The sequence below is a fragment of the Cydia pomonella genome, chromosome 1, assembly GCF_033807575.1.
Source record: "Cydia pomonella isolate Wapato2018A chromosome 1, ilCydPomo1, whole genome shotgun sequence".
In the NCBI taxonomy this organism is placed as follows: domain Eukaryota; kingdom Metazoa; phylum Arthropoda; class Insecta; order Lepidoptera; family Tortricidae; genus Cydia; species Cydia pomonella.
Genome location: NC_084703.1, coordinates 27,467,313 through 27,481,855, shown reverse-complemented (window position 1 = coordinate 27,481,855; position 14,543 = coordinate 27,467,313). Strand labels below are relative to the sequence as shown.

Here is a 14,543-nt window from a genome sequence, read left to right as displayed (position 1 = left end):
TGAGGCATTCATACGATACGTGGCTGTATGCAACGCGATTAATCGGGGCGCAGTATTAAAAGTCAAATTAACCAGATATTTTAAATATATGTATAGGTAATAAAGTCGTAAACATTTTATATATCATTTGATTGTATTTTAAAACCAAATAGGCGGCTCATTCAGACGGATCGTCAGGAAGAAACCTATACATTGAAGAAAAAGGTACTCGAATCGACACCACGATTCTGTCGTGTGATGAAGAGTCTTGTGACTTTTTCATCAAGGTTTTTAGACAAGACAAGATTTATTATTATTATTTAGGATTTACTACACATAAGAGCGCTGGTGGCCGTGCGGTAAGAGCATGCGATTTGCAATCCGGAGGTCGCGGGTTCTAACCCCGGCTCGTACCAATGAGTTTTTCGGAACATATGTACGACATATCATTTGATATTTACCAGTCGCTTTTCGGTGAACGAAAACATCGTGAGGAAACCGTACTAATCCCAATAAGGCCTATATTTACCCTCTGGGTTGGAAGGTCAGATGGGAGTCGCCTTCGTAAAAACTAGTGCCTACGCCGATTCTCGGGATAAATTGCCAAGCGGACCTCAGGCTCCCATGGGCTGTGGCAAAATGCCGGGACTAGAGATGAAAATTCCAAAGAAAATCAAATGTTTTTTTCGGGAATTTTACAAATTTCATTTTTTTCGGTTTTTTCCTGTTTCATTCAGAAATACTAAATACGTGATGCACAATGCCACTGATGAATGATGACAGTGTCAAATATATAAAATGCCAGAGACTAACATATTAGATGTGCAACCTTAACCTTCCTGTTTTAATTCCCAATTAAATTCTTATGAAAAAATACAGAAGATTTAAAAAACTCGTTTTTCGGCTTTATTCGTTTTAGTCGAAAGTATTGTAACTGAAATTTGCAGTGTGTTATTCGAAAGAAACTTGAAATAAACGAGTCGTTAGGAAATTTTCCCGTATTTTTCCGGGTTTTATCAACGCTAGCCGGGACAATGCGAGGAAAAAGAGGATTTACTACACATAAGTAGAGGTGGCCCGCCATTTAACACACATTGCAATGCCGTGAGACAACTGTAAAATAAAACATCCAAATATAAATAATGCAAAAGCAGCTGGTGTAACACACTTCGCGTTGCAATCTAGCTTCGTTATTCTTGAATAAACCATTTAAATAAGGGCACGCTACCCGTAATCGAAAACTCTTAAAACTGATTAAAAGTTAATTGAATGTCAAATCGGTTCTTAATATTTGTCGAATTATCGAAGATTCAAATTAGCGGACATTATAATGCCGTCTCGGACATGACGCGAACATTAATAACTTCAGAATCGGATATACAATTTTACGGGTAGGTATAACATAGTGTACTTATAATAATAAAATAATACTACTACTTAGCAAACATCAGTTGAAAATACATTTACTATTCTCATCAGAAGTCAGCAGGGCCGGCCTTGGAGGCTAGCAACTTCGCGTGCAATGCAAATGCTTGTCGGATGCGCTACTATTAGTTAGAGGCTAGGCTTAGACGGGCAGCGGGAATACAAACAATGAACCAATTGGAGTGCAGGACGCAGGACACAGTGACACACGCGGGGAGCAACGCTCGCCAAACGAGCGCTGAAACTGTGACTCACGACCGGGCTGATGTCAGCTCGCAGAGGTCATCTTAACGTCTTCGATATCGATTTGCTTAAATTACACATTTAAATGTTGAGACGGTTGTAATAAAATATTTTATGCATTAAGAATGAATAATTAAGTTTGGCACAGGTTACGATAAAATATGCCGCTAAAGGTGCACAATAACTAAATGTCCAACATTAGTATTCTATGTTGAGAACTTCGCTTAGCATACCAAATGAATCACGTTAATTTTTATACAGCTGGGTAAGCCAGAAGGGTGCGTCATCTCCTATTACTGGTATTGGGACTAACTTATTTGTACTTTTATAACCAATAGTTATTATTTAACCTATTTCAGGCAGAATTTTACAGTATGAAACAGTATGTAGACCTGTCTTAGAGACAAACTAAGTCTATTAAATTCTGATTCTCCACCTACTCATATCTACAGACAAATATTTGATGAATATAATTATAGGCTATGCACGCTTAAAGCTTAAATAAGTTAAAGTTTTTAACAAGTACGGTAAATATAATTATAAATGGAAAATATAAGTAAAAAACGAAAAAAAAAGGTCTGGTGGCGATCCATGATGAAAACATAACAAAAGACGAAAAATGTGAGTAGGTACAATTAGTTGGTGGGTCGCGCGGAGGCGACGGCGGCAGCGCGCGCTATTAATATCGACAATCAGTGCGCGACCCACTCCCAGAGGCGCCACACAGCGCGTGTTCTCTTGCGTGCCTGCCACTCATATACTTTATAAAACATCATGTACCTAGACATTCGCTCTTTGCATTATATGTAATTAATATGTCGATAACATGTTAAAACAGGATTAAAAATAGGTATATTGAGTTTAGCGTGTATACTTTCAATTATTCTGCAGCAAAGGGTTAACATTTATATCTAACCAAAGTTTACATACACATTATTGGCAAGTGCTAATGCACTTCGCTGAACTGATAGTAAATATAAATAGCTTGTATAATTAAATCAGCCCGTTCCGCTATCATAATGCACAATCGACTTCCAGGATTTGTTTACATTTTTTGCCTTATTACGAAGAAGTAAGGTGCAAAAATGTAAACATAATTATCTTTGACGTCGACTGTACAAGAATATTCGTCTTCCTTTAACATATTACGAATGCTTTAAATTATTGTTCTATCTTCGCAAGGGCCTTATCAAGTTATCAGATAAAAATATATTATTGATCATCTCCGAAATGGAGTTAATTAGAATAACTAACTATTTCTAACGTACATAACGGAAAAAAAACACGGTGTATATTAATATGACAGGATGACATTCGCATAATGGTACATATAATTGACAACATTTCATTTTTATAAAACCTGAAATTTTACATATGATTTGGAGGTATTTTGCTTCCTGAAGACTGCAATATATAAATATAAATTTAATATGGCTTATTACAAAAAATACACGATATAAAAAAATGTTTGGATTTTACCAATTCTACGGGACAATACGTGAAATGCCATTGCCATGCATCACTCATCTCGAAAAAAAAATAGCTGTCATAATTTTGGATTTGACATTGTCAATTAAATACGACGTATTGATTGAATTTCAAAACAAAGAGAAATTTATTTATAATGTTAAGTTTCTATCTACTAATCGTGTTTAAAATGGACAAAGCCGTATGGATCGATGAGGTATACTCCTCTAAAGTATACCAAATACTGTTTCGTCCCTTACCTACTCCAAAAATAGCAAAAATGATTCGTCGAAGATATCGGTACAAACATTTAATTACATTACATTCGTTAGTGTTTATCCGTTGATTCGTGTATTCGCGAAAAAATATTCTGCAAGTAGGCCTCAAGGGCTCTTTTACAAGTCAATACCTGGGTAAACACTACGTTATAATAATCTTAAAATAAACAATTACTACAATACAAAAGAGATGTATAGTCTCTATGGTTAAAAATACATTAAATCTGGAGATGTAAAAGGTCCCCAATGTCAGAGTTCTAATACTAATAACATTTGGAGGTGTAAAGTCTCTTCAAGTGTCAAAATCAAATTTATACTAAATAAATAAATCGCGCCTGGACTGTTAAGCTAGCAGTATCATAAACGAATGCTACTGAATACATAACTAGTATGTAAAAAGTCAAGTATATTAAACAATATTACAGAGACGTGTAGTCTCCACGGTTAATACATTAAGTTTGGAGATGTATAAGGTCCCCACGGTCTGAGGAAGATAATAATACATTCTACATGACATTAAAGCTCTCCAAGGGGCCTCTACGCGTTGGATCTATATCCCCACGCAAGCCTATCAAAAGACCGGGATTTATAGGCCCGTGAAATCCAAGGAGACACAATAACAATGACATCATTAATAAGATTTGGATTTACACCTCCAAATCTTATTAATGATGTCATTGTTATTGTGTTCTCTAAACATCAAAGAATAAAAACAAAAAAGTGTATGAAATATATGTTTCACGTCAAGAGACTGTTAAGCTAAGCTATTTTATCAAAATTGTTAAGATGTTTTATCAAAATTGTTTTAAAACAACAACGGGCCAGTTTAAAACATTGACAATGACAGACAGTGTCAAATTAAGTCATGTTTTCTTTTCTATCGAAAAGACCTAGCTTCTAGCGTAGAACTGGAGTTACGCCATTTTAGAATAAGTACACATAAAAGAAATATAATAAATTAAATACAAATCCTAGTGGAAAAATAAACTATTACCGTATTCCTCGTTTCAATTAAAATGTAGAGAACTAATAAAATTATAGGGTCAGAAAATTGAAATGTTGTCAATTAACATATAATATTGTTAATGTTATTAGTTTATAGTACTTTATGTGCTGCTAAATAAACAATGTTAATAAAAAAACTGTATCTCTCTGTGATCTCTATGACGTGATCGTATCGAATACAACGTCATCTCGACTAATAATCGAATTGAGGTCAAATGAAATTCCTTGTTTTTCAGGTATGTTTGAATTTCATTATAAGATCGGATTTTATATTATTATTACGCAACAATATCGTTTAGACAAATAAGAGATTTGTTCTAAGAAAACAGTTCATCTTACTTCGTAATTTTCGGTTATTGAACGCAACATAAAGGATTTATGATATGTGTGTAGTGAAAATATTTTTTACAATAGCTATTCGTTGATGGGTTTTTGTTGGCCTCCTGTGAGCGAAGAAAGTAGCACTTTTCTGTTGTAAGAATTGACACACACACATATATAATGTAACTCCGTCATGGGGAAGTGTACTAGTTGCGTAGTTGTTGTAGCTAGGTTAGTGTGCGATGTCGGTGGTTACCTGCATCATGTTGCGCACGACGTCGGCGCCGGCGCGCAGCGCTTTGTGGAAGGTGCGCGTGGCCACGAAGGCGCGCCGCAGCTGCACTGACAGCTTGTGCGGCACGTCCTCAAATGGTTGGATCTCGCGCATGTGCTCGTTCACGCATTTCAAGTACCTGCAGTTTAAAAAGTGAATATACATATAGTAAATGCTGACTATAACTTTACTGAAGCGGGAGAGTTATGGACACGTACGGTCAGCTGCAGAAAAAATTAAACCTGCTGTATACACATGTTTATGTAGGATTAGTCCGTGTACACGACAAAAAAGTGCGATTTACGGCAAATGATGATGATAGAATTTGCTTTTGCACGGTTGCTCCTTTTGACTCACAGATCGATATTTAGGAAGGGGAGCCAATCGAATTTATAATGCAAAATTTTGACGTAATAATTGTGAACAATAAAGTTTTGCTTTGTGGTCAAGTTTGGTATCATTTTCGTGTAAATCAAGGATGCTAACTTCATATCAGTACCCCTAGTGTAAATATTTTCGACAGCGAAACGTGACGTTTGCGTTAAGTGTCATTTTGTATGAGATTTTTGACTTTCTAAAACGTCCCGCTTGGCGCGCTGTTCAAAAACCCATACAAAATGAGACTTAACGCAAACGCGTACGTCACGTTTCGCTATCGACTAAATTTACACTAGGGGTACTGATGTTCAATTTATACATGTTTATTTCTTACAAACTATTTACATGAAAACGAATAAATTACATTTTCAATACGTTTCAAACGACATTTTTATTCCACCGAATTTTGGCTCATAATCCTAGATATTAAACACGCAAATCAAATGTTAGTTCAAAGAGGTTCTATCACACCAAACATAATTTATAGATTAAAATTATCTCGTAAATTACATTAATTAATAAACATAACATTTTATCTCCATCCGTCGAATAGAAATACGAAAAAATTAGAGTTTGTCGATTTCGTTCGCGCCTTTGCCTTGCGCGCGCATTGGAATCGTGCGTAAAAAAATAACGCGCCAGTCAATTTGTCATAAAATTGGAATAGTTTTGCATGTTTTTAGTTTATATACTCGTATTGACGAAAATGTCATTTTCAAGCATTGAAAATGAAGAACACGTGAAATTGACGCTGCCAGTAATACTCATAGAGGCAAGAGCCGAGAACGATAGCCGTTTACTATGAAAATCGGGTGAAAAATAATTGGCGGCATATGAAACTTTTATTCCATGGAAAATCAGCAAAAATGCCCAGTCTTTCTTGGAAAACGTGTTGGTAACCTGGCGAATGTGCCTACAAGCCCAGCACGCTTTGGTGCAATTATTCGATGTTAAAACTGTAGGCCACCATTTTGAAAATTGTACTTTTACTGTTTTGACAAAAAAAAATCTAATTTATAAGATTTGTTTTTTCCTCGAGTGTTGAAAAACGTTGTATAAAACGCGTGTGGTTAGTCATTTCATTACCAACATCGGCTATTCACAATATCGTCTCGTGTGTAATGACCAACTTAGCACACTTGTATGATAATGTACTATTATTAAATTTTACAAATATTGGGAGCACATCAAAAATTCGATTGGCTCCCCTTCCTAAATAAATCTATGAGACAAAAGAAGCAACTTTGCAAAAGGAAATTCCATCATCATTATTTGCCGTATACTTAAGTGTTACACCACGGATTAGATTGCTTACATCAGCATTTTGTTGACTGACTGCATACACTGAGCCGTTCTACATCCGCTATAAATTAATGAGAAATTCTTCAGATTAATAAATTATTAAAGCATAGGTAATTATGGTAAGTTATTCAATAAAAAAATATTATTATTTTCATTCTCACCTTTTTGTGTGATTAGCACTTTGAAGAGTGTAGAAGGTGCAGTAGTCGCTATAGTACATGTCGTGCATCTACATGGACAGCGAGGGTAACGGAAAGCGAAGTGGCTCATTGTGGTTAATTACTCATTCGGCACGTCAAAATATTGGTTTCATTACAGAGAAACGGATTGAATGACCGGATTTTCAACATAAGTATGTACCACCAGTAAATACAGAAAAGAAGAATTTGAGTCACAAGATATTTTTTATAGTTCATTTACTCATCACTCTTCTAAGTTCTCAATACGACTTGTTTACCTTTCCCTTGAGCGCATTGCGTAAGCATAGTTATTATTTCATGTTATGAAATTTTGATATATGATTTATTTAATCTCATATTTAAGCCCAGATACGATATGTTCTGAGTACAGAAAATAAATAGCCAACTGAAGCGTTCTTAGTTATATTTAAAGCGTATCCAAGTAAAACGCACTTACTTTTCATCGAAACTGTATTGAGCATTGAGCACGCTGAACATCTTCTGGTAAAGTATGCCAAAGAAATGATCCATCATGTGCTCGAAGTTGGTGTCGCCGAGAGTGTAGTACCTGAAAAATACACATGTTTATCATCTCATCATTTATCAACTGATCACATTACAACTAATACTGGGCTTGCCAAATATCTACATAATATTTTGTTTGTAGACTACTTGACATAATCTCAATTTAAAAGAAACTATAAATTAATTTAAGGTTACCCGAATTTCATACAACTTTCTTGAGTCATTTTCTCCATTATAGGTTTTTTTATACTTGAATCCCTGATAGTTGGGTTCTATGTAGCTGCTGCCTGCGCCATCATTATAATAATACTAGAAAATGAATAAAATAATAAGTATTACTGAAAAAACTATAGACTGATCCTTATTGAACGAGCGCTAGCGAATGTCTCCGTTACAGCTTGGGTAAAAATGCTGTCGTATGTCCGGATGCTGTCCTCTGTAGGTCGCATTTCTCAACTGATTTCCATGAAATTTTGTGAGTAGGTTCGGTACTAAGATTTTTTTGGTTCGTTTCGTTTTTCGGAAAATGTTCTAAATGAGGAAAATTTGTTTAAAAGACTTAAGTGACAAGAATAATTAAAAAATACACAGCAAAATCACAATGCCAAAGAACCTACTGGTTCTTTGGCATTGTGAGTCCGCTGTGTAATTTTAATTTATTAAATCGGCTTCAAGTTTTCAAAAGGAGGAGGTTCACAATTCGGTTGTATTTCTTTTTATAATTTTTACTTCACAACTCCGTCATTTCTCGACCGATTTTGAACATGCCCTTTTTTGATTTAAAGTAAAAGACTTACAGATTGGACCGATTTTTCTCAAAACCCACTTCTGATGATGGGTTCCATGACGAATCGAGGGAACTCCTCAAATCTTAAAGGCAACATATTTTTTTGTATTTTCATTAACTAATTAAGCATTTGTATTCAGAAAAGTGTCATTTGATGAAGTGGAACTGCTGATGATGATCGGAACGGAACCTTTCAACGAGACATGGTTTACGTTTGGCGATTTGTCCTCTTCGTTATGTTTGTTAACCAAGTTAGGTTTTTAAGCCACATTTATGTCACGCTCGAGTTCTGATGACGTATTCTATTTGAAATTGAAGGAACTCCTGGACTTTTATAATAATACTTATTTTAGTCTAAAAACCAAGCATTTGCATTTAAATAGTGGTAATTGGTGAAATGGAACTGCTCACCAAGACCTCAATGGGACTCCTCTACGACAAAAGATTTTTAAAAGCTAATTATAATTGTTATGAGATGCACAAATTTTGTGAAGTCGGTTTTTTAGTCGGCCACTGAAGGTTAAGGTGTAAACGTAAGATGGCGATTGCAAATTACTAACACTGGTTTTAAATTTTCAAAACTATAAAAGATGTCACTTCAACACAGGTTACCTGTGTAAAAAGTTTTATCTTCAGTAAATTGGGGAAAATACAATCTATTAATATATGACAGGAGACCCTAAATTTGAAGTAGAAGCATAATCATGTGTTGTTAGTTACCGTTCGAGCTGTTCGAAGAGCTGCTCGAAGACGTATGAATGCTGCTCGTAGATCATCCCGTACGTGCGCTTAAACATGGCGTGAAAGCCCTCGCGCGAGATCTGCAGCAGCTTGCGGAAGAAGTCTGCAACAATCAACACAACGATAACCATCTACCTTCCTGTCCTTGTTTATTTTATATTTAATCACACGTCCATCAATCCGCGTAGATAAACTATAATGTTTTGACTAACTGACTGGTTCTAAGAACTATATACACAACCCACGCTGGTTCAGATCACATCTCTCAACACATAGAGAAGGAGCGCTATGAAAATGAATATGTTCGGCTGATCGTAGACGACATTGTCGCCTAAAACGATATACTACTTACCTACTTTAACCTGAAAAATACCTTAACTTAGGAAATCTCGAAATGGGGTTCTAAAATTTGAACTAAAAGTCACAGGAAATCTCGTGTCTGGGCCTGAAGTTATTAAAATATATTCGAGTTATTATATTTTAATGATTTCATATCGTTATATAATACAAAATTTAGCCAGGTGCCAGGGTGGTAGGTAGGTATTTAGGTAACTGAGTGCCGCGACCTACGTGTTATTTGCCCTCTATCTTAAAAACGGTTGGGTTGAGCGTATGAAAATTGAAATCTGTAAAATATTGTTTGAGATTTAACTTGTCGAAATTTTTATGTTCTACAATGTTTATCTACACATAAATAACATTGGAAACACTACCAAGCCATGATTTTTGCGAAAAACCGATTTTTGTAACCTGGAATAATTTCTGATCTAAGACACGAGATTGTATGTGACTTTTATGACAATTTTTAGAAAGCGATACCTATTCATGATTGAGTTATAAAAATTGTGCCCATATACCAATTTCCAGCTTCCTTCGGCTATTATCTCTCATTCCTTCGGCTATTATCTCTCTTTCCTACGGCTATTATCTCTTATTCCGAGGTGAAAACTCTTTATTTGATTTGGCAGCATATGAGAAACGTAGTTGAATAAATGTAAAAAATAAATAAATATTATAGGACATTCTTACACATATTGACCAAGTCCCACAGTAAGCTCAATAAGACTTGTGTTGTGGGTAGGTACTTAGACAACGATACATATAATATACAAATACTTAAATACACAGAAAACACCCATGACTCAGGAACATATATCAATGCTCATATAAATGCCCTAAATCAAATAAATGCCCTTACTAAGAACGCGGTACCATCGGCTTCATAGGCAGGTTCACTACGCACTAGGCTACACTATAGGCTACTTATGTATTATTTTCCATATAGATAAAATAAGCATACATCTAATGTGTTTATAAAATACCTTGTACAACTTGATCATTCATTATCCTCGACTATTAGTATATCAACCCTCGCCTGCCAGTTCTGTGAATTATATTATCTTATTGTTTATAGAAAAAAGGCATATATTTTGAAGATACGTTTGATAAGTAGGACAGAGGCAGTTTTCCGTTGAGAGTCGTCGTTGGTAATTGCGCCGCGGAGAACGGGACCGCCGGCGCCGGCTCTCTAAACATGGCTCGGCACTCGCAACACTTTTCTCGACACTCGCGCTGTCGTCTTGCACATTACGACATTCCTATATCACAAACTTGCGCCGCCTCCGCTTAAGGCTTGGCCAAATACACGGCGCGACACAGCGCCGCGTGATGCCTGTCCAAACAGGGCGCGCGCCCTCAACACGCCCCCATCGCGCGCGCGAACGCTGCGTGAGCGCGGCGCGTTGCGGGCGTGACTCGCGGCCCGATTCAGCATGCGCGCGGGGAGGGTCGCTCCGCTCATTCCTTTCGAAGCCACAGATGGTACAGATCAGAGCGTTTTTAGGGTTCCGTAGCCAAATGGCAAAAAACGGAACCCTTTTAGATTCGTCATGTCCGTCTGTCTGTCCGTTTGTGTCACAGCCACTTTTTTCCGAAACTATAAGAGCTATACTGTTCAAACTTGGTAAGTAGATGTATTCTATGAACCGCATTAGGATTTTCACACAAAAATAGAAAAAAACAATAAATTTTGGGGGTTTCCCATACTTAGAACTGAAACTCAAAAAATCTTTTTCATCAAACCTATACGTGTGGGGTATCTATGTATAGGTCTTCAAAAATCATATTGAGGTTTCGAATATAATTTTTTTCTAAACTCGGAAACTCTTTTTTTCTAAGTGGCGCGGGGCGCGGCAGAAGCGGGGCGCGATGCCGACGGAACGCAGTCTGTTTGACGTCGCTAACCTGTTAGCATGTACTTAAAGCCGCCGCGATCGCGCCGCGCAACCTCGGCGCTGCGTCGCGCCGTGTGTTTGGCCAAGCCTTTACCACCGCTTACATCAACTACGCGTTATCGTATTAATCTATCATTTACTGGAATTGATAACATATTAGTATAAGTACGATCAACACTAAGTGTCGGTTCAGCCCTCTCATCATACCTATTTGAGGCTATTTGCATCACACTCGTAGATATGTTAACGCCTTAATAATTATCATCGGATCTACATATATTATCCTTCCAGTTCGAGTCAACCAAGCCAAAGTATCTTGCAAGACTTATTAAATCACTACCTACACCTTATAAAACAAAGTCAACCCCCCCCCCTCCGCCATCTGTCTGTATGTTCGCGTTAAATTCAAAAACTACTGAACGTATTTTCATACGGCACGATAGAGTGATTCTTGACGAAGGTTTGTTGTATAATTTGTTAACCCGTGCGAAGCTGGCGGGTCGCTAGTACTAAACTAAGTCCAGTCCGAGAAATTGAATGTAGTTTGTTTGACGTAGGTACGTTGTTTTAAATGCACTCCTGGCGAGACGTCGACGCTGCATTGCAAGCTAAAAATACCCGGCTGGCTAATCGTATTGTTCACCAAAGGCAAACGAGTCGAACACTCACGCTCAGGCGATAGAGTTTAAATGTATCTTGAGATTCCTAACGGCAAACATCAACTACATATACACTCGCTGGCAAATAATACGGGTCATGCGGTGCGCATGTTATTTTTCTTTCAACCGGAGAAGGGGAACCGACACGATAATACACAAACAAAATCAGTGATAACAACACTCACAAGCACTGTAATGACATTCTCAGTAGACGACCCAAAGACGACTGAGCGAAACCCCGGTAATAATTACTGTAAACAAAACAATAATAATTCTCGCCTCGAGTTCCATATGGTCGGGTTTCAAAAAAAGAAAAATTCTCAGGTGAGCCAAAACAAAATTGGCCCTTTTGTTTGCCATTATTTCACGTACTATGTAGGCTAGACATAGGTACCATTCATTTTTTATTGAGAAAAGTCTTTTTACCTTCTATTTTGTATAAGTAACAACGCTGTAATGCCTTTGATTATATTTAAAAAGGCAGTATTTATGCTAAATTTATTAGACCCGATTTCTTGTTCTCCCCATTGTAAAAGAGAGGCATAAAGTCGTATTAACTTACTTACACTCTACGCTTTGATTATTTTAGACATTATTAAGGTCTTAAGTTCAGATCCGAAAAAAAAAGTAGTATTGTTACTAAAATTATAGGCAAAACGTCGTATGTAATAAACACCTCACAATGTGTCAACGTTTTAAATTCATAGTCTCAAAGTAACGCCAACCTCAAAATCGAAACAATTGACAGGCAAACGTATGGAAAACGGGTGTGAAAAAAAAAACTGTCTATTTCAGTGTTGTTGTTGAGGTTCAGTCTAAATTCAGTTAAAATCTCTATATTTGGAGATTATCTTAACTAAGTTTAGCCTTAACTAAGTATATAATTAGTTCTGTAGGCAGTTAGTGCTTACATGTACTTTTAATACTAGCTTATTTTAGCAATGCTTTATGTTTCACGAAAATAAGGAAAATCATGAAATCCGACCAGCACTTTCTGTATCTCGGAAACTAAAAATGAAAAAAATACCAGAGTAAGAAAGATTACTACTACTACTATTTATTATTGATCATGATCATTCAGTTTATTAGAAATATAATTCACTATTTATTACCGTTATGTTAAAATGTTATTATGGTTGTCATATCATTATTGATGTGCTGTTAGTATTTGAATTGATTAAATATATGAAAATACTATATTTAAATGACAAAATGGTATGAAATCATTCATAAATTTCATTAGAAAATTGTTTCTGTTGTAGGTCGATAACCATATTTAACGGATTCGTAATATCCGAAATATCCGGATCCTATGACCCGTTGGATTCGGATCTTATATTTGACTGATATCCGGATCTCAAACCCTATATATATTATAGATAAACTCATAGTTAAAACAACATCAAAAGTTAGAAACGATATTCACTTGTTTAATAAATTACATAGTAAACACGATATCAATTAATTATACATAGGTAAAATATCAACAGCGGTAACTCACACACAAAACAAAAAAAAACATTAATACTCATTGAGGTATACTAGAGTCGACACAATTTGCGTTTAGAACGTCTCCAACTACAGCCATGGTGCCACGTATGTAACAAAAAAAATGTCTTTGTACGTTATGACAATATATTCTAATAATATCAAGAAACATAATAAAAACATTAACAATCCACTGCGAAAAACCTCTTATTTTAAGCTCATTAATATTATTTTGAAACGTCACTTTAAACACTCGCGGTGGTACGCCATTTTCTTTGGCGCAAAGATTATATTTTGCGGATGTAACATCCCAACTAGCAAAACAGTCCTTAAAGAATTGATTTACTCAGCCTGTAACGTATAACAGCCGAGTTACGGTTGTTGAAACACCACTATATCGTATAATAGCGGTTATCACGACTATTTAGTGATTTTCGCTAATTTGTGTTATAATCATGTCGTATAAACTTTTATTCCACCTTTTAACAAATGCTGAGTTAGCGCGACTAAATCACTTATATTCAGCCTATTGTTGTATAGTAATCATATAACAGCTATAGAATAGCTATTGCCTGTACAAGGCGCTTTAATACAACTGTTACTCAACTGTCTTTTGTGTTGCTATAAAAGCCGAATAAAAGCAATCCAATAACTATTTGGCAACAATGCTGCTGTTACTGCAAGCTTATATCGTAATTCGTATAATGGAGTTCAACGTGGGTTGAACTTCAGCTCCTGTAAGAGTGGTCTTACAGGAGCTGAAGTGTATTTACAGGTTTTATACAACATTTACTCAGCGTAAAGTGCTTTTAAAAAGTTTTGAGCTAAATTAACAACACAAGGCAGCCATTTTGTCTTTCAGTTACAATTTATACGTGGCAATTTTGCTAATAAAATGGATAGAAATAAGTGGAAGAGACTTAAAAGAAGCGGTAATTATCGTCGAAAAGTTAAAAACAAAATAATCAAATTATATACCTACTCAGCAATAATTTTGCTTCTTGGACTTGAGGAATACTAAATCCATTAACATGGCCGCATCGTGTGCTATAAATGTAGCAGTAAACACAGTTACTCGACTTATAATCGAATAAATGAGATATAACAGTAACTAGATCATGAAAGCAAATTTTTACTAATTTTAATTAATATTTTATTATTTTAATTTAAGTAAATATATATGATCAATGAATATATATATATGTCTTTGGTTTTCACAATAAAGTATTTTTCGCACTAAGTTTTACTGTATTATGTG

At 35.8% G+C, this 14,543-nt stretch overlaps 1 protein-coding gene across 1 annotated transcript in view; it reads right to left on the bottom strand.

Annotated features, from left to right (window-relative positions):
• Positions 1-14,543, bottom strand: part of LOC133527636 (uncharacterized) — a 116,868-nt gene that overhangs the window by 15,241 nt on the left and 87,084 nt on the right. Inside the window, exons 3-5 of the mRNA XM_061864731.1 lie at positions 8,884-9,007; positions 7,309-7,419; positions 4,975-5,131 (exon numbers count right to left, since the gene is read on the bottom strand). Coding sequence (XP_061720715.1) covers positions 4,975-5,131; positions 7,309-7,419; positions 8,884-9,007 — 392 coding nt within the window. The remainder of the gene's footprint in view (positions 1-4,974; positions 5,132-7,308; positions 7,420-8,883; positions 9,008-14,543) is intronic.